The sequence below is a fragment of the Pelodiscus sinensis genome, chromosome 1, assembly GCF_052426305.1.
Source record: "Pelodiscus sinensis isolate ZL-2025 chromosome 1, ASM5242630v1, whole genome shotgun sequence".
Classification (NCBI taxonomy): Eukaryota; Metazoa; Chordata; order Testudines; family Trionychidae; genus Pelodiscus; species Pelodiscus sinensis.
This window is the reverse complement of record NC_143052.1, coordinates 123,706,459-123,733,219: the sequence shown is the minus strand read 5'-3', so window position 1 is coordinate 123,733,219 and position 26,761 is coordinate 123,706,459. Positions and strand designations below refer to the sequence as shown.

At 42.8% G+C, this 26,761-nt stretch overlaps 1 protein-coding gene across 4 annotated transcripts in view; it reads right to left on the bottom strand.

Annotated features, from left to right (window-relative positions):
• Nucleotides 1-26,761, bottom strand: part of PARVB (parvin beta) — an 88,655-nt gene that overhangs the window by 49,524 nt on the left and 12,370 nt on the right. The window contains exons 1-2 of one of the 4 annotated variants that reach the window (XM_075899641.2): nucleotides 18,696-18,827; nucleotides 4,180-4,269 (exon numbers count right to left, since the gene is read on the bottom strand). In XM_075899641.2, the coding sequence (XP_075755756.1) occupies nucleotides 4,180-4,269; nucleotide 18,696 (91 nt within the window). In that variant the 5' untranslated portion in view covers nucleotides 18,697-18,827. Of the gene's footprint in view, nucleotides 1-4,179; nucleotides 4,270-9,398; nucleotides 9,583-18,695; nucleotides 18,828-26,761 lie in introns of those variants that run through there. The other 3 variants (XM_006127730.4, XM_006127731.5, XM_006127729.5) reach the window with 3 other exon arrangements.

The following is a 26,761-nucleotide window of genomic DNA, read 5'->3' as shown; positions in this document are numbered from 1 at the left end:
TGCCCCACCGTGGGGCTGGAGCACACAAAACCTACTAGGCTGGGGCCCCCTAGGTGCTGGTGCACAAGGGAAATGTGGGGCATGTCTTTCTCCTTCTCAGTCAGGAGTCACATCAGTGAGGGGGTTTTGTTTTGTTTTCTTCTCATTTTTTGTTACTGACTTGTAAATTTTGGTGCTCAGTTTCAACTAGCAAACACAGCCTCCCCGACCTTTCCTCATTTTAATCTCTTTCAGGTTGAAATGACCATTTGATTTAGTTCAGAACTGTGAGGGGAAAGGAAAGCACAGCTGCCACATTGTAACAGGAATGCAGTATCGTCACCTTGCTTCGTGATCTACTTCTCTGCAGCTAAAACAGAACTGGAGGGTTTAACTTGAGCTGTGCACAGAGACATACAGGATGGAATCCAAGCCCCTTGGAAGTCAATGGCAAAGCTTCCATTGACTTCCATGAGCCAGAATTACACCCATAGCATACCCCTGCTTAAGGTTCATGAGGCAGCAGCCTTTGATACATGACACACCTGGCTCACATCTCACTGTATCCACATAAGAAGCCAGGCCTGTCTGAGTCGGTCTATGCTGAGGCTGCAAGCAAGCCTGCCTTGCCTCGGCAGACTGACTGACACTAGCTTCGCTCAAACTAATACACTAAAAAGAGCTGTGTGCAAACGGTGGCCCAGGCATCAGCTTCACCCGATCCCATGAGCTGCCACCGAGGTGGTCTACACTCTAGCTTGAGCAGATCCAGTATAAGCCCATTTACACAGGCTGAAAGATTCACACCCAGCTGCTGCGTGGACTTTCCCTTTGCATTGACTTGACATGCATGTGAATAAAAAACGGGCAGAGGTGCCAGCACACTGTGGTACAATGGGGCCCACCACACAAGCAATATCATGGTCCCAAAAAGGCATTCTGATGGCCTCACTCCCACAGAGAGCCTTTCTGACCATCACTACTATTCAGGCACCAAAATATAGTAAGTTTTTTAATAGATTAAATAGATTGTGGACACTGGAAAGTACTGAGCCCATAATCTATTTTAAAAAAACCCAAACTGAAATTTGAAAACATTTGCCAAATTTTCCACAAACCTAGGAAGAGCTTCTGATTCTGTAAGATTTCCAGTTTCTTTTGGTTCTTTACTTCTTCCTGGCTACTGAGATGAGTCAAGCATTTTAACACTGAGGAAGTTACACACCCAGCCCATGAAGTGGTGAGCTTGAACTGTGCATAGAGGGCTCACCCATGTTTGTGCAACACCCGACTTTTCAAGGATACCACCATCATGCCGTGGGCCACCGAGCAATCATGTCTTTCCTGGGCTAGGCCCTCATCTTGCTCAGTCTGTCTCACCCCCCTTTAATAGTTAACAGAGGAAAGGATTAAAGAAGCTCTTTCTGTTTCTTTTTATATGAAGGCCACATGGTGAATTGTTATTTGCTTGAAGGCCTTAGCTATATCAAACCAACATTCCATCTAATCTAGTATGCCATTTTTGAAAACAGTCAATACTAGATGCAAAAGAGGAAGTTATTAGATCTCCATAATGGTCAATTATGGAATAACCTCTACATAAGTTAGGTTTCTTCCTCAACCAGTGGCTTATATGCCCAAAAGAATGCAGGTCTGTCTCCCTGGCTTCCTTTGCATATTTAATATAACTGGATTTTCTCATTATCCATAGAAATAGCTACGCCTTTTTATAACTGCTCAAAATTATTTACTTCAATGACAACCTGTGCCAATGCGTTCCCCAGGTTAAATTATATATTGGGGGAAGAGGGGTACATCTTCTTTTATCCTAGACTTGTGGCTTTTAATTGCGATGTGCGCTTCCTTGTTCTCATTTCAGAAAGGTTCTTAATTAACCTCCTCTATAGCATTAATTAATTTTACATAGCTCTAGTGTAGCTCCTCTTATTTGTCTCTTTGTCAAATGAAGTATTCATCATCTTTTCAATTTCTCCCTCTCTGTGTTCAATCTCTATATCCATATTTTGTCCTCTTCTATTTTTTCCATAATATCATTTATGAATTGGGATGACCAAAACCCTATACAGCATTCAAAGCTAGAATGTATACAGGCAGTCCCTGACTTACAAACGGGCTATGTTCCGAACACCTGGTCGTAACTCAATTTGGTCGTAAATCGGAAATATCCTTAAACGTGCTGTCCGAGCTGTTAGAAAAACTTGACATACATGGTTCTCAACTCGAAAATACATATAATGGGGTTAATGGGAGGTTGGTCGTAAGCATGATTGGTCGAAAGTCGGTGTGTTCGTAAGTTGGAGAGTGGCTGTATATCCATTTATTTAATGGCACAGTCTTATTTACTTTGAGAGAAACAATGATCTAACCATTTGACGCAGAGACAAGGAGCTGGGATACCCATGTTCAATTCCCAACTCTGCCCCAGACTCTATAGGTGTGTCTACACTGCACCCTTATCTTAACGTACGCTATGCAATTTGAGTTACGCAAATTGCTTAGTTTATTTACAGTATATTTCAAAATAGCTTATTTCATAATTTGGCATTGTCTATACAGTGCCAAATTTCAAAATAAACCGCTATTATGAAACATCCCTTACTCCTCATGAAACAAGGTTTAGAGAAACATCAGAATAGTGTGCCCGTTATTTTGAAAGATATTTTGAAATAATGGGCATGCTATTAAGGTCCGGAATAGCTATTTCGGGATACCGAAAGTATCCCAACATAGCACCACAGTGTAGACGTACCCTAAAAGAGTTTGAACAAGTAATTTAGACTATGTCTGCATACTATGGACCTTACAACAGCTCTGCTATACCACTGTAAAATCTTTCATGTAGTCACTTCATGCCAGCAAAAGTGAGCTCTCTTGCCAGCATAATGAAACCTACTCCCAATGAGTAGTTGTAGCTGTATCAGTGGGTGAGCATCACCTGCTGACCTCAGCACTGTCCACACCGTTTCTTCTGTCTGTGAAGCTTCTGTCAGTCAGGGGTATATTTTTTCCCCCACTCCTGCCAAAGTTTGCCCAACAAAAGTGCTAGTGTAGACTGAACCTTAGTATCTGTGCCTCTATTCCCCACTGGGGACTCTTGTGCATTTCAGAGCAGGCACCTGGGTGCAGCCCGGAGTCAGCAGAACTTCCCTCTGGTCCCGAGCTGTACACGGAGTTCCACATTCCTTCTTTGAAATGTACAAGAGCACCATCAGGGGCTCTTGTACATTTCAAAGGAGGAATCGGAAGTGCCTATCAACTAGTTAAAATGCAGTTAATTGACTAGTTGATGGAATTTCCAATTAACTGCATCAACTGCATTTTGACATCCCTAAGTTGCACCGACGTAGCACTTCTAGTGGAGACCTGCCCTTGGTTTCCTTAATTCCTCTTTAAATGATGTTTTGACAAAGGCTTTGTGCAAGTTCAAATAAAATTATATTTAGGAGTTCCTTTTTTATCCACTGTTCCATAGACATTCTCAGAGTTTGGCAAAGTACAACTTTTCTTTGAAGAGGTTATGCTTGTCCATCTTTTCACTGTCATCTAGGATTATTAATTCTATTTTTAAATTACCATTGCTGACAATTTATCGGCTACTTAAGTAAAGCTCATTGGTCTGTAATTCTTAGGATCGCCACCAGCACCTATGTTAAAGATTGGTACAGTATTTATTGACTACACCAAAGCTTGGAGAGTAAGTGATATTGATGGGAAGTTTCAACATTTATATTAAGTGTTCAGTCAACTGATTCTTTCAGAAGTCTTGTAATAAACACCGTTGGTGGCCTGCTGCACTTTAATTCAGCTATTTGTTCCAAGGCCTCCTCTTCAAATATCTCAGTCTCTGAAAACGTCTCATCCTCATTACTTGAAAAGACTAGTTCTAAGTTAGATATTTCCCCAATATCCTTTGTGATGTGGAATGATGCAAAAAAACTCTGAAAAGTCCTTGTCCTGCTGATAGTTGAGTGGACAATCCAATACTCTTGCTAGGTTCCTGGATCTAACATACATGGGCAGGGGCCTCACTGTTGTTCAAATTTCCTTAGTACTTCTCATTTTTATCTTACATTCATGCTCATTTCTGTTGGCTTCAATTGACTTCAATTTTCAATGCCTACATACATGCTGGCCTCATTTAACATACATTCAGTTATGCCTATAACATTAATACTGTACCTAATAGGGTATCTTCAGGGTGGATGTCGATGGTAGTGGGAGACATTGGCGCATTGATTGCATTTTTGCCTTCTTCCTGCAGGTCACTCACTGAAGAAAAGAAAGGAAAAAGAAAAAAACAACATTTGTAGATGCAGAATTTTGTACATTTACACAGCTTTTAGATACAGTGAGAGAATGCATCAGGCAAGCCCATTTTCAGTTTATGGAAATAAGAAATGCAGCTGCTGTAGAAAAGAATCAGAGAGTCAAAACATTTTGTAGTTTCATAGTAAACAAATGAATAGCCTGATTATTTAGTAGAAGTTATTATGCAGGCATCTCAACCTTGCACCTAAGCCCAATTCAGAATTTCCATTTCCCTCTCTGGGAAGCATTTAGAGCTCTGTGGCCTCTCTCTCATTCTGAAGTAAAGATTGTTCCTTTGGTGCACTTCATGGGGGCTGCCCGTGAGATAGAAGGGAGAGCTAAATACTAGTTGACTAGACTTCTATGACAATGTCAACAACCTTTTCCACCTGTAAAGTACCAAGGATCGCTACATGCAACTGTAATGAATAAAATGCATGAAAGACCCCCAAGGAAGATCTGAGAAACAATTTTTGTCCAACACGGGTATTGGCACTGTAAAGAGTCCTAGCGTGGGCTGGGGACTAAGCGTGACACTGGAATTTTTGAACTCCAGCTGTCAACCCAAAGCTGCTATGAACCTCACTAGTAGGATCTTGAACAAGTTGCTCTCTAATCTGCATCTCCGTGCAGCCCTCCATAAAATGGATCTATAGAACAGGATTCCACGATCGTCACTCTGAATGTCCCTATGAAGCCCTTAGACCATCTAATGAATCAGGGTGAAGTGATGGATATAGATATGAGCATGGCTAAGAGTTATTTTTGCCCAGAAAACCACACGGTTCAATCACACTGGCATTCATAGTCTGTTACTATCCAATTTTTAAGTTCTCCTCCATTTTGACTTGATGAACTACACCCATGTGACAGTAAGGCACAAGGTTCCCTCTAAGCTGCACAGCAGCACAGCCCCGCCACATCTTAATGAGCCCCACCCAAGGGCTCAGGGCTGACATTCACGGAGCTGCCTGGCTGGGGGAGGGGCACTTCTCCCTCATCTACAGCAGCAGCTCCCTGCTGAGGACAGAGAAACAAGTCGACTGCCAGCCAAGCAACTCCACGCACGGCAGCCTCAATCCCTTAGTCAGGACTCATTAAGCAGCTGTGGGGCTGTGCTGCCACACAGCTTAGGGAACCTTGGTACCTCATGTATGTCTGTATGCTAGGTCAAGAGTCCTACATCATTCAGATACCAGACATACATCAACCAATTGCAACCCTTTCTTTACAGTTAATTTTCATACACCAACAATTTCATTGGTTGTATGAGGGAGACTGAATAGATAGGGGATTTTTTGGTTCAGCTCTGATAGTTCCTCAAAACCACCCACCACAACATTATCAGCTTGTGCTATGACCAAAACATAGACTCATAGACCAGAAGGGACCATTATGATCATCTAGTCTGACCCCCTGCACAATGCAGGCCACAGAATCTCACCTTCTCACTCCTAGAATAATCCTCTCACCCATATCTCAGATATTGAAGACCTCAAACGATGGTTTAAAGACCTCTAGATGCAGAGAATCCTCCCGCAAGTGACGCGTGTCCCATAACCCCACATAGCAACATACATAACCCCACATAGCAACTACCTCCCCAGCCCATGTGCCACCTACACAATTCAACACATCTCCCAGCACAATCCTCCTACAAACAAATCAACACAGCTGACACATATATTAACCCCGACTATCTCTCTGAAGCCCAGCACGTCTGTTGAGCCAGTGTGAACCAATGGAAACGGCTACAGGTGTTGCCCTTTTTATTTAGCATATCCTCAGAGTCAAGCACCACTGGGATTTTCAACCACTGAGAGCTTTTATTAGAACACATATGACTTTACAAATTACACTGTTGCAGCAGCATGGCCTCACTATTTAAATCCCTAACTTTCACCGTGGTTGGATGAAGTAACAGCATCTGTGCATAGCTGCAAAAAAGCATAGCAATGTATGTGCTATTAGCATCATCGCACATTATTAACAGATACGTACCTTAAAGCTTTCAAGAATAGCAAACTCAAACGCTTATTTTAAATTAAAGGAACAGTTGGGTATGAAATAACACAAAAGCACTGTGAAAGGAAACTATAGGCTACTGTATCCTACACCAACTCAGTGCAGTGCTCTGTTGATCTCTAATAGTGGATGGGACACACAGAGATTGATGAGCCTGCTACAACCTGGACTTTCAGAGCTGGAATTTTTTAGCTCAAGCAGTAGAGTTTCAGGAGTCTAGATTTGGAAGTACCATGCTCAGTCTCTCCTGACAACAACCCACCTATGGGCTTAGAGATGCTACATTGTACTTAGGGATGGATACAATCCAGGAAGAAATAAAAGCCCAACATCCATCTTCACCTGTCAGCTTGAAGGTTGGATAACTTTTGTAGCTGCTGTCATTTTCAGTTTTCACATCCTTCTGCACTGCATGGCCACGGCAAGGTGTGAAAGTGAAAATGCCAAAATATCACAAGGAAGCTGCTCTTGCAGTATTTGGGATCTATCTGAAGGCAGGAATAGAGGTGAGTTATGATACAATCCTTAGGATCAAGAAAGGACCTTTGTAAGGGGGGAAATCTCAAAATTATGGTGGATCCTGGTTCTATTTAACCTTAATCTGATTTTACCAGGAAATGCTAGAAACCTCCTGTTCTCATGAGATTAACAGACAAAAAGAAATTAGGATACATTAGGGTGAGTAGATAAGAAGGTATTTTGTGGATGCATCTCCCAATCTTTTGGGGCTTGCCCATCACAAGCTTCGTGTAGCAATTGCCACTAAGGAAGAGTGTGTTGGAAAGGGATACAAAAACCTAGGTTCCCAAGCATAGTAAAAGCAGAACTTCCAATTTGCAGGTAAGCAGTCCTCCAACTTACCAAAAAAGAGCTACATGACTTCAGAAACAACAAAATGTTTTTCATACTCAGTGCAGGAGACTTCACGAGAACCCAAAGTCTTTGAGGCCCCTTTAGGGCAAAGCAAAAATTTCCATATAAAGCAGGAAATAACTGCAAGTTCAGCAGAGCTGTCCTTTCCTGGGAAAAAAAGGCTATCTAAACCCTGCAGGTCTCTCATCTAGCAGTTCTTTATAATATATATACTGGGTTGATCTCACTACAGGAAAGGGGAGTCTTTTTTTTTTTTTTAAAGTCTCCACCTCCCTCCCATATAGAAAGAGATTAACAGAGAATTAGAAAACCTGAGACACACAGGTGACAATCTCCATGCAACATTTCACTGGCATCTAAAGAAAAGGCATTTAAAACCATTTATCATGTTTCCTAATGAAAATTCCAAGAGGTGAGCTAGTTTCTGCTTTCTGGCAGGCTATCAAGCAAGTATAAACTCCCTGACTGCCACATGTTTTCCTAATGTCCCCATAGGCAGCAAATGCTGTTTCATATTTTCAGGGCCTGTAGATTAAGATCCATATTAAAATGACTTGCTAAAGCTAACATGCAACAAGAGTGTGACGTGCCTGTAATAAGATCAAGCTCATTGTATTGTATTGTATTGTATTGTATTGTATTGTATACTTCTTGCAAAAGGATAGAAACAAAATTTCATCCTCTACTATATATGCAATGTAATGTATACTCTGTAGCTTTTTACCTAAACATATTCAATTTTAAAAAACACTAAGGATTTCTGGATTTTATTCATTTTTGCATTAATTCAAATGTTTTGAATGTGTCTTTTGATAGCATGACATCTTCTCCATGCTGTATTCTGCCCGCGTAAGTCTCAATCCTGCAAACCCTTACTCCTCCAAGTATTTCTTACATTGAGAAGTCAATGGAAATACTCATGCAAGTAGAAACACAAATAAAGTTTTGCAATCTTGGACCATAAAGTGTGGATTTTCAAAGTTTTCCAAGAAATTTGGACACCTATATCCCATTCAACTTAGTTGCCTTTAAAAATCCCAGCCTAAATTATTAACCCTTCATGGCAAAGTTTTATCTTCATTATTAGTAGCATTTACATCATTACTGTAGCACCCAAAGTTTCCACTCAGGATCAGAGCCTCCTGCACTCAATGTTGGAAAAAGATAGATAATGAGACAATTATTGCTTGGCGTCACTGCATTTATTTTAAAGTACCTGGTACCCACTTTGTGTTAAATAAATACTTAAGATGCTTTCACAAAATTGCACTTAAACAAGATTTCTTTTACATAGAATTGGAAGGATTAGATTTATTAAACAGTAAATGTCAGCAAATGTTGACTTCAGACTACACATACAAGCTTCAGAAAAAATATTTCCATTATTAACCATTACAATTTACAGAAAAGCAAAATAAGAAAAATGTTCTTTGAGAACTTAATAGGGTTTGATTTAAGGATATCCACTTTCTATATTTTGACAACTGACATAAATAATTTGTGTTGTATCGGTTATAAAGCTTTAATGTTTTTCACACCTGCTTCCATTAAAGCATTATTGTCTGACCTCCCTGTCATCTGATCCTGCTATACTTTCCCATAAGTATGACAATTTAAATTAATGGATAATAGCAATGTTTATTTGTAAGCATTTTTTATCAAAATTATCAAAAATTAAAAATCAAATACTGCCAAACCTACTTTTAAAAATTCAGTTGCTTTTATTCCTCCCAGGAGTTTGATTCAAAAAGATAACTCTCTGATCAAAGTAGATAAGGAAGGAGGCAATTTTAAATGAAAAAATTATATTTTGAAGTAAAAAAGTAAGGTATTTTTAACAAATATAACTGCCACCTTTCTACAACACCACAGATAAAGAAAAAGTTAAAGATGGAAATAAATACAATCATGCATTATGCACCCAGCTCCTCTCTTACACACAGCTGAAAAAAAAAGTTTTAGTCTTAAAATCCAGTTTGATGAGCTGAATTCCTTAAAAGCAAAAAGTTCTGTCCTCCAAATGGCAAGAGCCAAGTGTCTAATCAGAGCAAAGTGCTGCCATTTCAATATAGCAAACTCTAAAGGGCAGTCGTGCCGACAGAGCCTCATTTACAAAAAGCCACAAGCGCCCAGCAAGAACTCTGCTCCACACAGGTAGCACACAAGCCTTAGAGTTTTGTGCACTTTCGTACCTCCTTTTTTGCGCTTTTTACAAAGCAGCCCTGCCATTTTGGCTCCCTACCGTAAGCAATGGTCTGGAGTGTACTCCTGCAATCCAGTAAGGGCAGTGCAAATGTTAAAGAAAGGGTGGCAGCTGGACTGACGTGCATGGCCAAACTTGGGTTAATTTGATCATGGTGACTTGGGAGGAGGGAGCAACAGTTAAAGGAAAGAGAGGGAGAGAAGTATTTTGCTCAGTAGCATGAAATTCGAGAAGAGTGAACTCCCTGCATGGAATCCGCAGCATAGTTCATGTTCTGCAAAAGAGACAAAAAAGCCACAAGTCCATCGCGGTTAGTTCAGGGTAACAGCTGACACACAATATTTAGAGGTGGCACTTAGCCCACAAGGAGCCCCTGGTGCCAGTTATCTTTGCTCATTAGGCAGAGAACTGCCACATTCCCCTACCACCAAGCAATCAAGGTGCCTTATGAAAGAAAATACTGAAGTGTAGAGAGGAATAAGATGTTCAAAAGGCACGCATCAATTATGCAGGTAGTCAGAGACACCTAGCATCAGGTCTTATTTCATCGTCTTCCATTCCCCTGTGTGGCTTGGTTTGCTTTGAAGTTTAAGCTTCAGATTTATCATAATATTTCACACGCCAGAGTTTGTGAAAATAAGAAGCTCCCCGTGAAAGCAACTAAACATGAAGCTGCAAAGCGGCGATCACAATTCTGGAGCACAGGCTTGGGCAGCAGGTGACATAGGCTGGAGAGGCTGTTCCTCAACAACCGACCAGGAGTGACCCTGCCCATGCTCTGACCTCAGCAGGCCCCTTCTGCTTCCTGTCCTGCAACTTCCCCTGTGCCGTGACCCTGACTCAGGCTGTGCCTCCTACCCTCCTGGCACTGGAAAGGATGGGCCATTCTGCCACGGCACTGGCAAGAGGGGGTGCACAAGGGATGGGGCCTTGGGTAGAAGAGGCAAGTTTTTCAACATACTAGCTGAACTTGCATTTGCTGGGGTGTTCTTAACATGGTGAACTGTTAAGCGTACTCATAGGGTTTCATGGTAATAGTCTTTGTCATTCCCTTCCTTCCCCAACATCCTATTAATTGGAGATACAAAACCAGAAGCAGGAGGTGGAAAATAACCTAAAGCACACACACACGAAGAAAAGACCAAGACAATTCACAAACATACTCTAGACTAGAGAGAGTCAGGACTGAGTAATGTATCCAGTTCTGGGAAGAACCCAACAGATGTTTTAATAAAGCTCCACAACATTTATGCAAAAACATTCAGTCTAGCTGGGACAAGTTTCACAACTCTCCAGATAACAGAGGCCATCTTCACACTTAAAAGGCTTGCCCGCATAGCTATACCAGCAATGGAAATAGAAATGGACCTTGCACTGGCCAAAGAGGGGCTGTCTTTTACTAGTGTTGGTTAATACAGCAAAACTTTCCAGTGGAGACAAGGCTTAAGTCCTATTTACAAAAATGATTTAGGAGCCGACATATCACTGACAGTCAATGGGACGTAAGTACTTAAGAATTCTACCCTAAGGTCTCATTGAAAGTCAAGGGAGGTGTTGAGTCCTAAATGCTGACATCATTTTGAAAACAGAATGTAGACACTTTTGTAATACATTTTAATAAATGCAGACTCCATTGCCCTCCCACTTCCGTGCCTTTTTGCTGCACTCTAATAATGTTTTCAGATTTTTCTCTGCAATCAGGAGAGAAAAGGCTTGTTTGTAAAATAATGAAATAAATAATTAGTAAAGGAAATTAACGCTGAGATTCTTCTGTAATCCCCTGACTTCAGGAGGTGGGGAATTAAGAACAACAATGTGAGTGAGAGGAGAGCATGAGGACTGAGATAAGTCAGCAGAGTTGACAAAAAGGACATACCCGCCATAGCATTTAAAAAATAATATACCTGCTATTCTAACCCAGTTCCCTGTAACGTAAGGGGCAAAACACAGACAGACAGACAGACAGACAGACAGACAGAAAGCAGCAGAAGTCCTCAACTCCAGAACTCCAGTTATGTACTTAGGGAGTCATACAGACTCACACCTGTTCAGTCTGAACTTATTTAAAAAACAACAAATAGTCCTGCAGCACCTGAACTATCTGAACTTATTATGGTTTTAAACATCAGTGCCCTGATCTACACTCTCATGCTCTTAGCAGAAGACATTTAGACAGCAGCAGGACTCTCCCCTCCTTTCTTTGGCAGGCATTGTGCCTCTGCTCAGGCACCAAGAGTCAGTCATGAGATAAGGAAAATTAAACAGCACAGGCTGGGATTTGAAAAGGGAAATTAGGACAGGTACATACTTAGTCTCCCAGGACACACATCCTGTGAGATTTCCATGGAAAGAGCAGAGGCTCCAGGAAATCATCTCTATAAATCAAACAGCGATGGTCACTGCCATAAAATAGGCATAAGCAAGATCAGACTCAGTCCTAAAGACTCTGCACTGAATCAATTGCTTCCTCTGCTGAATTCCCTTCACTCACCCATTGTCTAACACAGAGCCCAATCCTCCTCCCCCAACTGACTTGGAGTTGTGCCTTGCTTCTTCAGTAGCGCCAGTGAAATCAGATCGAGGTACAACTATCTTGATGCAAGTAAGAATGGCAGAATTTAGCCCTTACATTTTCAACTCTTCACAGCAGGGACCTCACTTCTGTCATCACCTCAGGCAGGCATTATAGTGGCCCAACAGAAATAGTAAATGACAACACAGGGTCATCAAGGGGCCAGTGGGTTTGTCAGACACCATGGAAGCTGCCCTAAAGTATTAGGCAACAAATTCCCACAGTAGCATGGGGCCATAAGCCACACCCCTCTCTCAATACCCATGAAGGGACCATGTTTGGTTGTGCTGACTGATTGGCCATACAGACTCAAATATAGTGCCTCGACTGTCTCTCTACATGATGTGCAGCACAGTTTATATCCACAATAATACGCTGCACTATAAAAGACACTTCAGTTCCAAACAGCCAGCTGTTTCAGTGTATGGGAATGCATACAACTGCACAGAATGAAAGTGATCAGTAGCAGGAAAGCGTCAGCCCCAATGGGATTTTTCTCAAAGGGCATGAAGGTGAACTTGGATCCCAGTTAAAAACAAACACAAACTAGGCAAATTAGACTATGCATGTAGGTGAGAACAATTTGGTTTCAACATGAGGTATTTGATTATCTGTGTCCTCGATAACTTCAGCATCATTAACACTGTGAGTGTTTTAGAATATTGTGCAGGCCACCTTTAATGTTCTTGTTATAAAGAGCCGTCAATACCCAGGACCACCAACAGGGGAAGGCAAAGGGGGAAGTTGCCCCAGGGCCTGATGATTTAAAAGGGCCTGCGGCTCTGGGCCCCTTAAATCTTCATTGTTGCCCACAGCAGGTCTGAGGGATGGCTGCCCATAGCCCTGCCCCTTCCACACAAGGCCCCACCCCTTGTGGGGGCCAGGAGCCAAGAGTCCTGCCCCCATATCGCCCAAGGTCCGGTGAAGTCTGTCATCAGCCCTGTCAGTAGCTCTCAAATATTATAAACAAAACAGAGTCATCACTGCTAGTTAATTTTAGCTACAGTTATTTCTGACCCAGGGTTGACTTCACCCTGTAGAAAAGCAGCAGCTGTCACAATGCTAATCATGGGACTTTTGGACATTATGTGCCTTCCACTTAATTCATATAGTTGGCTAATTTCATCCTCTATTTCACTTGTTCAAAACTGTGCTTGTGAAAAAGTCACAACACAAGCTTTTATGGAATAAAAAATTGGTCTTGTGGCTTAAACCACAGGCCTAGAAACCAGGAAACTGGGACTCTATGCTAGGCTACATCACATACAAGTCAACTGAGTACAGTAAACTTCCAATAATCCGGCACCTTTAGGACCCAGGGGGTGCTGGATTATCAGATATGACGGACTATCGGAAGGGGGGGCTATGAGCGGTCTGGGGTGGGGTGGGGGGGATGCCACCCCATACTCCTCATAGTCCCCCCTTCCAATAGTCCGGCTCTGCCCCAGACATCCCCAATTCAGCCGCTGCTGGTCAGTTTCAGCAGCGGCTGAATCGGAGACACCTTGGGGAGAGCAGCTGGGCACTGCGAGACCGACCCGGCAGCACCCCAGATGCTCTGCCCCAGGCATCCCCAAGTCAGCCACTGCTGAAACTGATCAGCAGCTGATTCCAGGAAGCCTGGGGCAGAGCTGCTTCCTGGAATCAGCCGCCGGTCCGTTTCAGCAGCAGCTGAATCAGGGAAGCCGGGGGCAGAGCAGCTGGGGTACTGCCGGGTTGGTCCCATAGCGCTGCCCCTTGGTGCTGCGGGACCAACCCAGCAGCACTCCAGCTGCTCTTCCCCAGGCGTCCCCAAGAGTAGCTGGGGTGCTGCCGGGTTGGTCCCGCAGCCCCGAGGGGCAGCGCTATGGGACCAACCTGGCAGCACCCCAGCTGTTCTGCCCCGGGCTTCCCTGATTCAGCTGCTGGTCAGTTTCAGCAGCGGCTGAATTGGGGAAGACGGGTGCAGAGCAGCTCCAATGGTACGGCAGCCGGAGCACTTCCGGGTTCCTGATGGTGCCGGACCATCAGGAGTGCCGGAGCACTGGATGCCGGACCAGTGGAGTTTTACTGTACATCACTTCACCTCTCTGCCTCAAAGATAGTGCAGATGTGATACTTGAGTACTATATGCTAACATAGTGTGGTTCATTGTCTTCCTCTAGCAGACTCACAGAAACTGACAAGCCTACTACTGCATTATTAACATGTTAATGTTTATAAAATCTGATGCGATCTCTGGATAAAAAATGAGAGAGCAGTGCAAAATATTTATCAGTTAGGATGCAAAAATAGCAACAATGCTAGGCCGTTACTTCAGTAACAGTGATAGGCACTGAGTTGATCACATTCATAGGAAGGCACAGTGTTAAGAATTATGTCCAAAACAGAAGTACTGGAATAAAAGGAAATGATTAGTAACCCTGATTAGGCAGACAATAAACACACATGCGTGCGCGCACACTCACAGTAGCCAGATGAAAGGGCAGACTCACAGTGCCACTAGAGACAGGAAAGTCAAAGTCACTAGAGACAGGAAGGTCAGAAAAAAGGCAAATGCAAAACAACTGCTTTTGGGACAGAGTTTTGATCGTGCTTCTTTTTTAGTTGAGAGAAGTGGGTCACATTGTCTTCTATGGGCTTGAGTGAAACTGACTGTGACAGATAGTCCCATCAGAGACTAGAAGGTACTGAACAGAAGGTCCTCCTTATTTCTCCCTAAAAGAATTTAAACAAACAAACACACACACACACACATACACACCCAGATGGAAACAGCACATTCTGGATTAGGGGGTCACCAAATATTTTCCATCAAAACAATGTTTTAGTGGAACATTGTGTCTGCCAAGATTTTCCACAAAAACTGCCTGCTTCCCACAAAATATTCCAATTTTTCACTAAAACTGTACGTGAAAACTCCAAAACTCAAAATTTTCCAGGAAAATTTTCTAAGAAAAATCTATTTAACAATTTTTGTTGACAACTGCTATTGAAAAAAATAATAATTTAGACTAGAAGCATTCAGGATGTATTACTATAACATTCCCTATGATTGTGATGTGACAGAGCCCAAAAGATACATCTACCCTGCAGTAAAACACCTCCAACTGACCCCTATTGACTCATTCTGGTGGCAGGGATATAAAAACTGCAGTGCAGACATCTGGTCTTGGGCTTGGCCTGGAACATGAGCTCTGGGACCATTCCAAGGTTGGGATGTAAAAGTTTAACTGGTTAAACTCTGACCTGCAAGTGTGTACTGGCTCCAGGTGTGTACCAGCTCCTGCTGCTGTCCCCGCTCCTGGGGAACCATATGGCAGCATAGGACAGCAACCAGCGGCTCCCCAGGAGCTAGGCTGGGAGCCGGTATGCACAAGGAGCCTGCCAGCTCTACTGCAGAGCCCACAGCATGGAGCAGCCAGCTCCCTGGGAACCACGGGAAATATCTCTCACCATCTTTCCCTCCCTAGCCCCACCCAGATGTAATTCCCAAAAATAGTTAACTGTGTAACCACTAGGATTTTTAATGGTTACAGTTACTGATTTAAGGCTTTTTTACATCCCTATTCCAGAGCCCAGTCATGATGGGAGAAGGAAGACTCAGTCACAGTTTGGGGCTCATGTATGCTTTTCCTTTGCAATGTAGTTAAGCATCTGTTTCTTTTCTATAGTTGAAATGTCCACTGACGCACTATGTTAAAGAAACAGGAACTCAGGACAGATCAATGAAGACTCAAATCTGATTTCTATTTTTAGTCCATAAACAGATATCTCCACTCAAATAAAAATATGAGTCCTGCTCTTTTCCCTAACAGAATCTGCTTTTAAGGATGCAGCAGTTATGAATCCTTTTAAATATACTAAAAAGATATTAAACTTATTACCTGAACTAAGCAGGATAGGACCAGGACAACTGGAAAGTTACTGATGAAATGAACAGTGCTCTGGCCCTTATGTAGCTATGGGGCTTAATGAGGATCAGCAAGGCTCAACAAACTATAGAATCTACTTGCCTGTGGCGAGTAGATTTCAGCCACGCACCCTGTTTACTGGCGGCGCACGCATGCGCAATGCGGCTCTTGCGCATGCACAGTGTGGGGCTGGCGAGTGGCTTTTGCAGCCGTTTGTCAAGCCCTGAGCATCGGCATGTGGATGACAGTGGAAGAAAATGTGTATCTAGTTAAATACAAGGGCTCATATTCTACTGGGCCATTAATCACTGGTTTTTTGTTTTCTTTTTTGTGCATCAGTGGCCATTTCAATTATAGAAAAGAAAGAGCCACCTTCCTACATTACAAAGGAAAAGCAAACATAGGTCCCAGACACTTAATGGTTCTTCCCTAAGGGTATGTCTACACTTGCACCCTAGTTCGAACAGGGATGCAAATATAGGCATTCGAAAGAGTCAGTGAAGCGGGGATTTAAATATCCTGCACTTGATTAGCATGATCTCACTGGCGCGTTACTCCGATCAACAGCTGTTTCGAAAGTGAAAGTGCACACTAGGACGCGTTAGTTCAAACCAAACCCCTTGGTTCGAACTAACATTACTGCTCACAAGTAACCAAGGGGTTTGCTTCGAACTAACGTGCACTTTCACTTTAGAAACAGCTGTTGATCGGCGTAACGCGCTGGTGAGATCATGCTAATGAAGCGTGGGATATTTAAATCCACACTTCATTGACTCTTTCGAATGCCTACACTTGCATCCCTGTTCGAACTAGGGTGCAAGTGTAGACATACCCTAACTCAAGAAGAGAGAGAAACAAGAGTTATCACACCTCAACAATCTCAGCTCCTGCATTTAGAATACATTTAACTCTTCCCAGACAGAAAAAAAAAGCAGTCCTATAGCACCTTTGAGACTACCAAATATATTATCATCACAAGCATTTGTGGGTAAAACCCATTTCATCAGATGAAACAAAAAGTTATTCAAGTTTGGCAAGGGAACAAAAGAACATGGGTCAGGAATGTCCTACTAACATCCCATACTAATTGTTCTACACTATAGGACCTTCCTCCTAGGTTTCCTGCTTTTTGTCCCCAGTTCTGAATGTATACCACTTAGAGATCATGGGCTATTATTAAAGGACGACTGACACCTAGTCATCTTCTCCACTTACCTATTCACCACTAGCTAAAAGAGGGGAAACTCTCCCACGCAAATGAAGACCACTCAGTTCTAGAATGCATGGACATTTTTAAAAGGAGCAAAGTGTATTTGTACAGTAACTAGAACAAACGGATGAGGACCCATGAGTGGGGTTCCTAAGTACTATCATAATACAAATAATAAAGCTTCTCTCCTTCAAGATGTGAACAGAATGAATCCAACGAAGTATCCTGAACCTACAAACCGATTGCCATAGTTCATGAATTTGCAGGCAGACTAATAGAGGGTTTTTTGAAGCAATGCCTAGGACTTGTGCTGGCTGCCAGCACAGGGATGAATTTCACTCGGAAATTACACCGACAGCAAGTCGCCAAATACATTTCTGTTTGAAGGTGAGGACATGTATTCCTTTCATCCTTGCTCAGTTACAGTTCTGCCATAAAAAGCAGAAGGGATTTTCCACTCATGAAATAAGAGTCAGGGGGTGGTGGATTGTTTCCCACAACCTCCTGCATGAATAACAGGAATCTTGCATTTGAGAGGGGGAGGTGAAGTCTGAAAGCTGCCTGTTAAAACATTAAGGAAAGAGAGAGTCTAATGTGCAGAGGAAATCTATGTGGGAAGATCTACTGAAATAAAACTGTCATACTTCAGTTTACCACGCACTAGCCTTCAACAACCACAGTACTCCCTTTGGAAATACTTGTTCTTCATCCCTCCCCACTCCTCACCCCCAGTGCCTTGCTATATGGTTAATAAAGACGTCATTTTAAATTTAGTACAGTAAATTCTCCGTAACCATTGTATATTACTATGTAGTCCACAATACTACTTTGGACCTCTACACCAAAGAAAAGTTCAAAGAGATTTATCAGAATGAATTAATCTTCACAGACACTTTTATTACCATATTATCTCAAATTTAAAAAAAAAAGAGAGAGAGAGAATAGACCTGGAGAGGCTGAGGGCAAAGTTTGGGAACCCAAATTAGCCACCTAAATAAGGAGCTCATTTTCAGATGTGCAGACACCCCAATGCCTATTGAGCACTGAGTGCTGAGCACCTCTAAAAATCAGGCTGCTGATGTGAGAATCCAAGTATCAAAAAACTTCGGACAAAGTGACTTGCGAAGGACAAATCAGACAGTTAAACAGCAGAGTCAGGAATGTAGCTAAAGAATTCTAACACAAGCCATTCATTTTAATCTCTCCCACCACACAGCATTGTCCCCCTTCTCCTCAAAAAAATAACTTCTGTACACTTTAAAACTGACCCCAAATAAGGGCTCAATGCTGCAAACACTATTAAGCACAGCACTTGCTACCATTAGCAATTCCCACTGAAGTTAATGTGATTCCACAAGGAAATAAATATTTCGATGATCAGTATTTGCAGAAACAGGATCGAGGATAAATATTTCTCCAGCCTTCTCGGTTGGAAATGGACCATCAAAAGTACTTTTACATGCTTCTGCTTATTGCTTTTTATCTCTTATGTGTTCTAACTGATATTAAGTATTTTACAGAATTTTATATTAAGCATACCTATGTGTAAATATTTGCATGTCAATTTTTTTCTGAATTATGTCAAGAGAAATGTAAGGTAAGAGGACTCACTAATTAGGATGATGACATCAGATAAACCCAGGTAGTAGCAGAATAATGGCACTCTCCAATCTAGCCTGTAATATGGAAGTCAACAAAAAGGCGTGTGCTATATATGAACATTCACATCTACAGCTATGACTTGCAATTTAAGCAAAGGAACTTTTTGGGGCAGCAAAATGCCTCTGCAGAAAAAATACACCCAAGATAACAGATGCTGCAAACCACAAATAGAAGTTCTCTCTGAACTGTTACCAATCACTCTAGATGCACAAACATCAACAAAAAAGGAAAAGGAGTCCTTTCTCCTAGAACAAACAAACAAACAAATCTTGCAATTCAAACATTTAGCTCAACAAATGTTAGCAAATAGTGGATCTGAACCCAGTACAATGTAAATAGGATCCAGCCTAGAGCTAGGGAGACTATTTCACAAGGTTGGAACCCACATCCAAAAGCTCAACCAAAGCTTTCAAAGTGTTTACCATCTCGTCCTGCCCCAAAGCAGCAAAACGGAGCAACCCGATTCTACCACTTATAGCTAGCCCTGATAGGGCCTTCACTCTGTGACTGCATTCAGTCAATTTAGGAGAGCTATTTGCGGGGTCGGATATTACTCCACATGAGTTACTGTGAGGGAGTTTTTCTAATTGTTTCCAGTTCTTCTATATTATTTGTACTGAAAGAGCCTAGGGGTCCCACCAAGATCAGGGCCCCACTGTGCTGGCTGCTAAACATACCCAGAGCAAGAGATATCTCATGCCCCCAATGAGTTGCAGTCCAATCAAACAAAAGATGGGAAATAGAAAGTACTTCTATCCCCATTTTACAAATGGGGATCAGAAGCACTAAAAGACTCTGACCTGCCCAAAGTCACATGAGAAGTTCAGAACAGACTCAGGTCTTTGAGTCCTAATCCAGACCAGCATTTCAACCACATAACTATCCTTGGCATTTCAGGAGAAAACTCAAGCATGAGAAATATCAGCCTAAGTACCAACCAAAAGAGGCTCAGAGTTTTGGGAAAGCATCCAAATGTTTGGATTATAGAGTTGGGTGAGCATTCAAGAATACAAGTATTTCACTGAACAGAAGGAACAGAGTTTGGGGGGCATTAGGCTACAAATTTCCCCTGGTCTGTCATTTTAGCCTCCCAGACCCCGACTTGGTCTGGTGAAGAGAAGTGGGCAGAACAACAGCCCAGTGAAACACACACCTGCCTTCTCACTCAGACAGTTGCCTCAAAGCCAGCTCCCACTATGCCAGGAAAGAGAAGCCACTTTCCTATTATTTCCTGTTTCTAAGGCAATAGTGCAAGGACCCCAACCAGGAATCAGGGCTCCATTGCTCTAGGCACAGCACAGAAAGTTGTACACAAAGACAATCCATGCCCCATGAAATTCACCCAGTGTAAAAACCGCCCCCTTGACCCACACTTGCATATAGCCAGCAGCCAAGAATCATCACCATAAGACTGCTCTAGGTTAACATGGGATTCTTTCCCTCTCCACATCCTGCTCAAGCCATACAGAGAGTAGAAGCCTGAGTATGTGGGCTCTGTTCTCCCAGGAGAACTCCTCCTTCACTCCCAACGCCAGAGTCACAGCACCACTCACATTGGGACGCACCAAAATACCAGCATCCTTGGAACAACAGTCTCTGTCATTTGTGCAGTCCAGTCCATTACAAAAATGAAATTTCTCAATCAGGATAAATTCTTGTTATATTCATTATCACTTTCAAGACTGGTTTTGCCCTCAGTGCCAAAATTTCCAGGTGCAATGAAACTCCTTTCACCATGAACTAGGAAGTCCCATGTTACTTCCAAGCACTTTGGTGTGTATGTATATTGCATGGGCTCGACAATCTATTGAATCTACTCACCCGAGTAGATTTCAGCCTGGCGCCCCGTTTACCGGCGGCGCGCGCATGCGCAATGCGGCTCTTGCGCATGCACAGTGCAGGGCTGCTGAGCGGCTTTCACCACAGTTCGTAAAGCCCTGTATATTGCAGTTCTGAGTAGAGTGAAGTTAAATGGCTTCAATATGACAAGGTTCCATGATGGAAGTGAACAGCCTTACCCGTGAGTCAATAGTGGCAGAGATCCTTAAAAGGTTGGACGCAGCACAGGTGATTAAAGATATAGTCCCAGCCATTCCTTCTCTGCCCAGCATCCTAGTGATTTAGTGTCACTGTAGAGCAGATCTCTGGAGCATGTGCAGGAAGGGAGGCAATTGGTGATTCCAACAAGATGGTATGAGAATGAAGCCCAATGGAGAGTGAATTAGAAGAGGCGCATTAAAGGGAAGGTCTGCAACCAGATGCCTTGAAAGCCTTCCACAAGTCCACCGCCCCAGAAGAAAAGAAGATTCAGTCCTCATTGTGTGCCAGAAATATGTACTACATCCATGTCACTATGCCAGTCAAAGACCACCGTATGCTAGTGCCGTTCTATTTTAAAATGAAGAAGGCAGCAATCTATTTAATAACAAGTCTTCAAACACTTGCCAAGCTGGCTAACTGAGGTGATGTGTTTTGAGAATCACAAACTGTTTTTATTTAAAGATAGTGAAAAACAGACAACATGCTTTATACAGAGATTATAATTGTTTTCCATCTCCTATAACTCCCACATTTCTGACACCAAGAGTTTATTTACCACTCAAAATAACTGGTGTACATCTCTCTCACAGCTAATTAAAATATTTCAGTGCCAGCATATGGCAGCTACACTGCGATACTTTCAGTATGTATTTGTATTACATCTCAGACATTTTAAATAAGAAATACTAATTAGTCATTAAAGCCTGAAGAGCTGGCCTGTTTTATGGTCACTTGAAAATATGTTTATTCGATGTTGAAAACTGTTTTAATCATAATAACAACCACCACTTCTTATAGAGATCTTCAAGTGTTTTACAGAAAAGGCAAGTATCATTATCCTCTTCTTAAAGTCTGGAAAACTGTCACTGACAGATAAACTTGCTCAAGGTCACCATGCCAGGCAACAGCAGGGCCAGAAATAAAACTGAGGTCAGGGCCCTTTCTCCAATGCCTCCCCCCTTAACCCACTCCTCCAACACATACATAAATAAAAAACAAACACTCTGACAACCAAATCCTTAAGGCAAGACAGAACTGGAACCATGCTGCACACACAAGTTTTCCAATTAATTACATGCAGCACAGAATCCAGGACTTCTGGCTACAGAGGTACAGGTTTTTTCACGGCTAAGATGAAGCCCCAGGCTTGTCTGCATGGTGACTTATTGTGAATGAGGAGTGCAACAACTTCATATGCAGACATTAGTCTATGCACCTATACGAAGTGGGTCTTTGCCCACAAAAGCTTATGCCCAAATAAACCTGTTAGTCTTTAAGGTACCCCAGGACTCTTTGTTTTTGCAGATACAAACTAACACATCTACTCCTCTGATACTATGCTGACATTGCTACAGCATAGTGAAAGTCCTAGTGTACTTCTACGTTCACATTCCAAGACTAACTGTAGCAAGGTCCATAGTGAGTCATTACACATTAAGATGGTGTAATGTAGATTCACAAGTCACTCTTCATGTAGATGTGCCCCAAATCCGGAAGTACATATATGGGAAGGCTGGACACATTCCGTCTACGAGAGGTTAGTAGTATGTACACACATGTGCATGCACACACACTGGGATTATCCCTCTCAGAAGTGATAATTAGAGAAAATAACAAAAACAGCATGTGAAGCAAGAGATATTCCATATCCACCACACATGTCCAGGAAAACCCCTCACAAATTCCATATTTTGTGTATTAAGCATGTAAGTCAATCTATTCCATCAACAGACATAACAGAGCCCCTGTGGGAATCAGTAACCTCCAGCACGAACAACTAATGTATTTATCATATTTCAAAGACTAACCCCACCCAAAGTAACTATGCAACCCTTCCAGTTGCCACCATCCTCTGTCAGAAAACCATGTGATGGGTTGCAGGATTACTGCCACAATTGGTCACCAATCACGACATTATTCAGCCATTGAGGCCTCAGGCAACAATAAAAACTGGATAGAGAATATACTGAGCGAGGAGGGATGTGTCAGATGCTAATCAAAACACAAGAGTTCCATTAGAGAATCATTCCTAGTAAGGCATCTATAGAAATGACCCAATGATAGCTGACTAGACGTAGCCTGTTACATCAAACAGGTCCCAACAGACACATATTCAGGTTGATTAGCAGGTCAGTTTTTCAGTTTTAGATACAGCAAACTGACTTTTAAGTCACTGGCTTCTGCAGTAAATTATAAATAACTACATCCAGTTAGCCCGAGATAGCCGATAACAAATTCTGTCAGAGTCATGACTGCTTTGATGACTTGAGGTCAGTACAAGGGAAACTCTGCGGGGAACCAGCTTTTGTTTTCCCTACTTCCTGCTGTGTCTGAAGTTTTCTTAAAAACAAAAAAAAGTTACGGGTGTGAGGGACGCCTCTTCATTTTTGATGTGCTGAGGAAGATGAACAATTTAAACAGGAACATGATAGGCTTGGAAATGTGAAACAGCAATGAACAACTCTTGGGCTAACAGGAGAAGCATAATGCAGTTTCTGTTACAAGCTCTCATAGCTGTAATCATGGTCGATCCCAACGAGTCACTGATATATGAAAGTAGTGTGTCCCTCTTATGACACATGCCATTGTCAGTTTACTGAGCCCTTAGCTTTTCTGAGGTGCTTAACAAGTAGTCATTGAGGATTTTCTATGTCCCGTGTATCCTCACATCATAACCCACACTTTCAAATTCATAAACACAAGCTAAGATTTTCAAACGTGCCCAAGGGATTTGGAAACCAAATCATCTTTAGAATAAATTGGAATTGGATATCCAAATCCCCCTAGACAACTTAGAAAATCTTAATCATATATTTTTACTTACCCTCCATGTCCTCAAATTTGAAACTCTGGACTTCTGTGTTCACGATACTGACCATATGCATACCTGTGTCAGGAAAGCTCTCTGTACCATGGATAAAGTTATCACATGGGCTGAGCAGCAAGCCTGTAGCTGCCAAAACCCTGAACCTTACAGCAAGCAGAGTCTGCCACACCTAGCTCTCTACCCAGATCACCTGACTCTTGAACCTTTATCTAGAAACTGTCCTGATGCCTTTTGGCAATGGAAGGAATTCACTAACTGAGATCCCAAATCTTATGAAATAAAGACATGATCCAACACCCAGTGAAGTAAGTTGAAAGACTCCCATTCACTTCAATGAACATTGGATCAAGTCTTAAAATTAGAACATTCAGGACCACAGACATAATATTCTCTTGCATGAAGAATGATGGAGGGCAATTTTGGTTTGATGAAGAGAGTAGAAAGATGACAGAATAAACTTAAATCATACTCCAATGTTTGGCCTAGGCAGTTGCTTTTAAAATATGCCAAAAAGATTTAATTCTACAATACTCCTCATGTATATGTATTGAATAAGCCCTCTGTACTCCAACATTACTGAGCTGTGAATCACTCGAATACAATTTGCATTAATAAAGAGCACTGAAATAGTACAATCTATAAAAAGCAACAGAAGTAGGTATGATTTCATGCACTGCAGCTATAGTCCAGCCTAACCACCACAAGTCAACTACCACAAAGGAACTGAAAAGTCTATAAAATGAATGCCCTTTTCTTCTCCAACAATATTTTTAAAAACAGTAGTGAAAACAAATTTTCTGTAAATGAAGTATTTTGATAACTATTTTGCAAGTGTTTTTAAATAAAAACATTTGTGAAAATTTTTTAAAATAAAACTACTTCAAAACACTGGGTATATCGGCACTATGGCACTATTTCGAGATTCTTCCAGTATCCTGAAAGAGCTATTCCGCATCTTGACAGCATGCCCTTCATTTCAAAATATCTTTCGAGGATTAAGGGACATTTCGGATAAGCAGCTGTATAGACAGCGCCAAATTATTAAATAAACTATTACGAAATACATTCAAAATAAGTTATGCAATTTGTGTAACACAAATTGCATAGTTTATTTTGAGCTAAGGGTGCTGTGCAGACACCCCCTCTGAAATGAAAACAACTTCAGTATTTCGATTTTAAATGTTTTTTGGTTTTTCAACCTGCTCTAACAAATGCAGAGCTATTCTGCTGACTCTTGCTGCTGCCAGAGAAGATGAAGGCTTTTAGCTACAACCCCACAGAGGATATAGTCAGATACACTATTTCTCTCAGACGTATTGTCTATACCTGCAAAGCCCTCCTACTGTAGACACAGGTGAACCAGCAAAAAAATTGCTTTTGCTAGAATAGCTTAGACAAATTACCTGAGTGAAAAAAACTAAGTTATTTTGCCAATATAACTGCCTGTACACAGCATTGCTGGAGCTGCCAGACATCTGGTTTTGTTAATCAGAACACCTGGTTGAAAAATGACCCTACTGGCTCCAGTCAGCACTGCTGACTGGGCCATTAAAAGTCTAGTTGGTACACGTGCTGGCATGCTTTTTACCCGACTCCACAAGGCTCCCCAAAGCAGCAACGTGGTCCCTCAGCTCCTAGGCAGAGGGGTGGCCAGGAGGGCTCTGCACACTGTCCCCACCCCAAGCGCCAGCTCCACAGCTCCCATTGATCAGGAATCGTGGCCAGTGGAAGCAATGGGAATGGCACCTCCAGGTGAGGGCAGTGTGCAGAGCTGCCTGGCTGCACCTCCACCTAGGAGCTGCTGCTTCCAAAGTCTTGGGAGCCAGCCAAGGTAAATACTGCCCAGAGCTCACATCTCCTGTTTCCCAAACCCCACATGCACAGCCCCATCCCAGAGCTTGCATCCCCAACTGGAGCCCCCTCCTCCACCATGAACTCTTAATTTCTGGCCCTACCCTGGAGCCCACAGCCTGTACCATCTCCCACACCCAAACCCCTGCCTCAGTTGAGAGCCTCCTCCCCCTCTGAACCTGTTGTCCGTAACCCACAGCCTGGAGCCCCCCGTTACACCTCAAACCATTCATCCCTGGCCACATCCCAAAGCCTGCACCCCCAGATGGAGACTGCACCTGATCCCCCTTACCCCAGACTGGAGCTGTGCCCATCAACCCCTCAAACCTGGCCCCAACCCAAATCCCGCACCCCCAGTCAGAGCCATCCCCCCCATACTCCAACCCCTGCCCCAGCCTGGTGAAAATGAGCATGTGAAGAAGGGCGGGGAAGAGCAAGCAACAGAAGACAGGAATGGATGGAGTGGAGGACAGGCCTTGAGGAACAGACAGGGAAGGGGTTGGGGAAAGGGTATTCAACTTTTGTGAGATTAGAACCTTACGCATTGACAGGACAGGGTATGTCACTTTAAAAAAGCAACAACAAAATTGCACTCCTGACACTGCTATGCCAGCAAAACTTTTAAGTGTAGACCTGGCCCGATGCAGAGGGAACTTGTGGCAGAGCAGCCCTGCAGGGGAGAATCCTATGAACAGCCAAGCTCAAAAGCAAGTTTGTGTTTGTTGTCATTTAAGGATACACAAGGAGGGGGAATAAGTTGGACTCAGTCCAGTGTGTGTTCTGTAAGGTAGGAATGTTATCTGCCTCTATACTGGTACATGTATCATTTTTAAAATAGAATTCTAACTAGGGATTTGAACCAGTAGTCGAGTAGACGATTAACTGATAAGCCTAGGTTTATCGGTTTATCTAGTCAACTACTCGCATTTCCGCTCCGCCCATACTGCCTTAAAAGCCGGTTCCCCCAGCACCTGCCCCCTCCCCTGTGCTGCTGCCTCTATAAGAGGCAGCAGTGTGGGTGGGGTGGCAGGGGAGGCTGCTTCGCAGCAGCAGCCCCTGTCTGTGGGGGGGGGGGTCCAAGCTCCCTGCAGACAGAGGCTGGAGCACCCTCTGTCCACGAGGAGCTCAGACTGCAACGCAGACAGGGGCTGCTTCCAGAACAGGCTGTCCACAGCCAGCCTGTGCCACCTGCCCTCTCCCTCTCAAGCAGCCTCTGTCCATGGGGAGCTTGGACTCCCCATGGAGAGGGGTTGCTGCCACCTCATGCTGCTGGCTCTGTATCAGAGGCAGTAGCGGG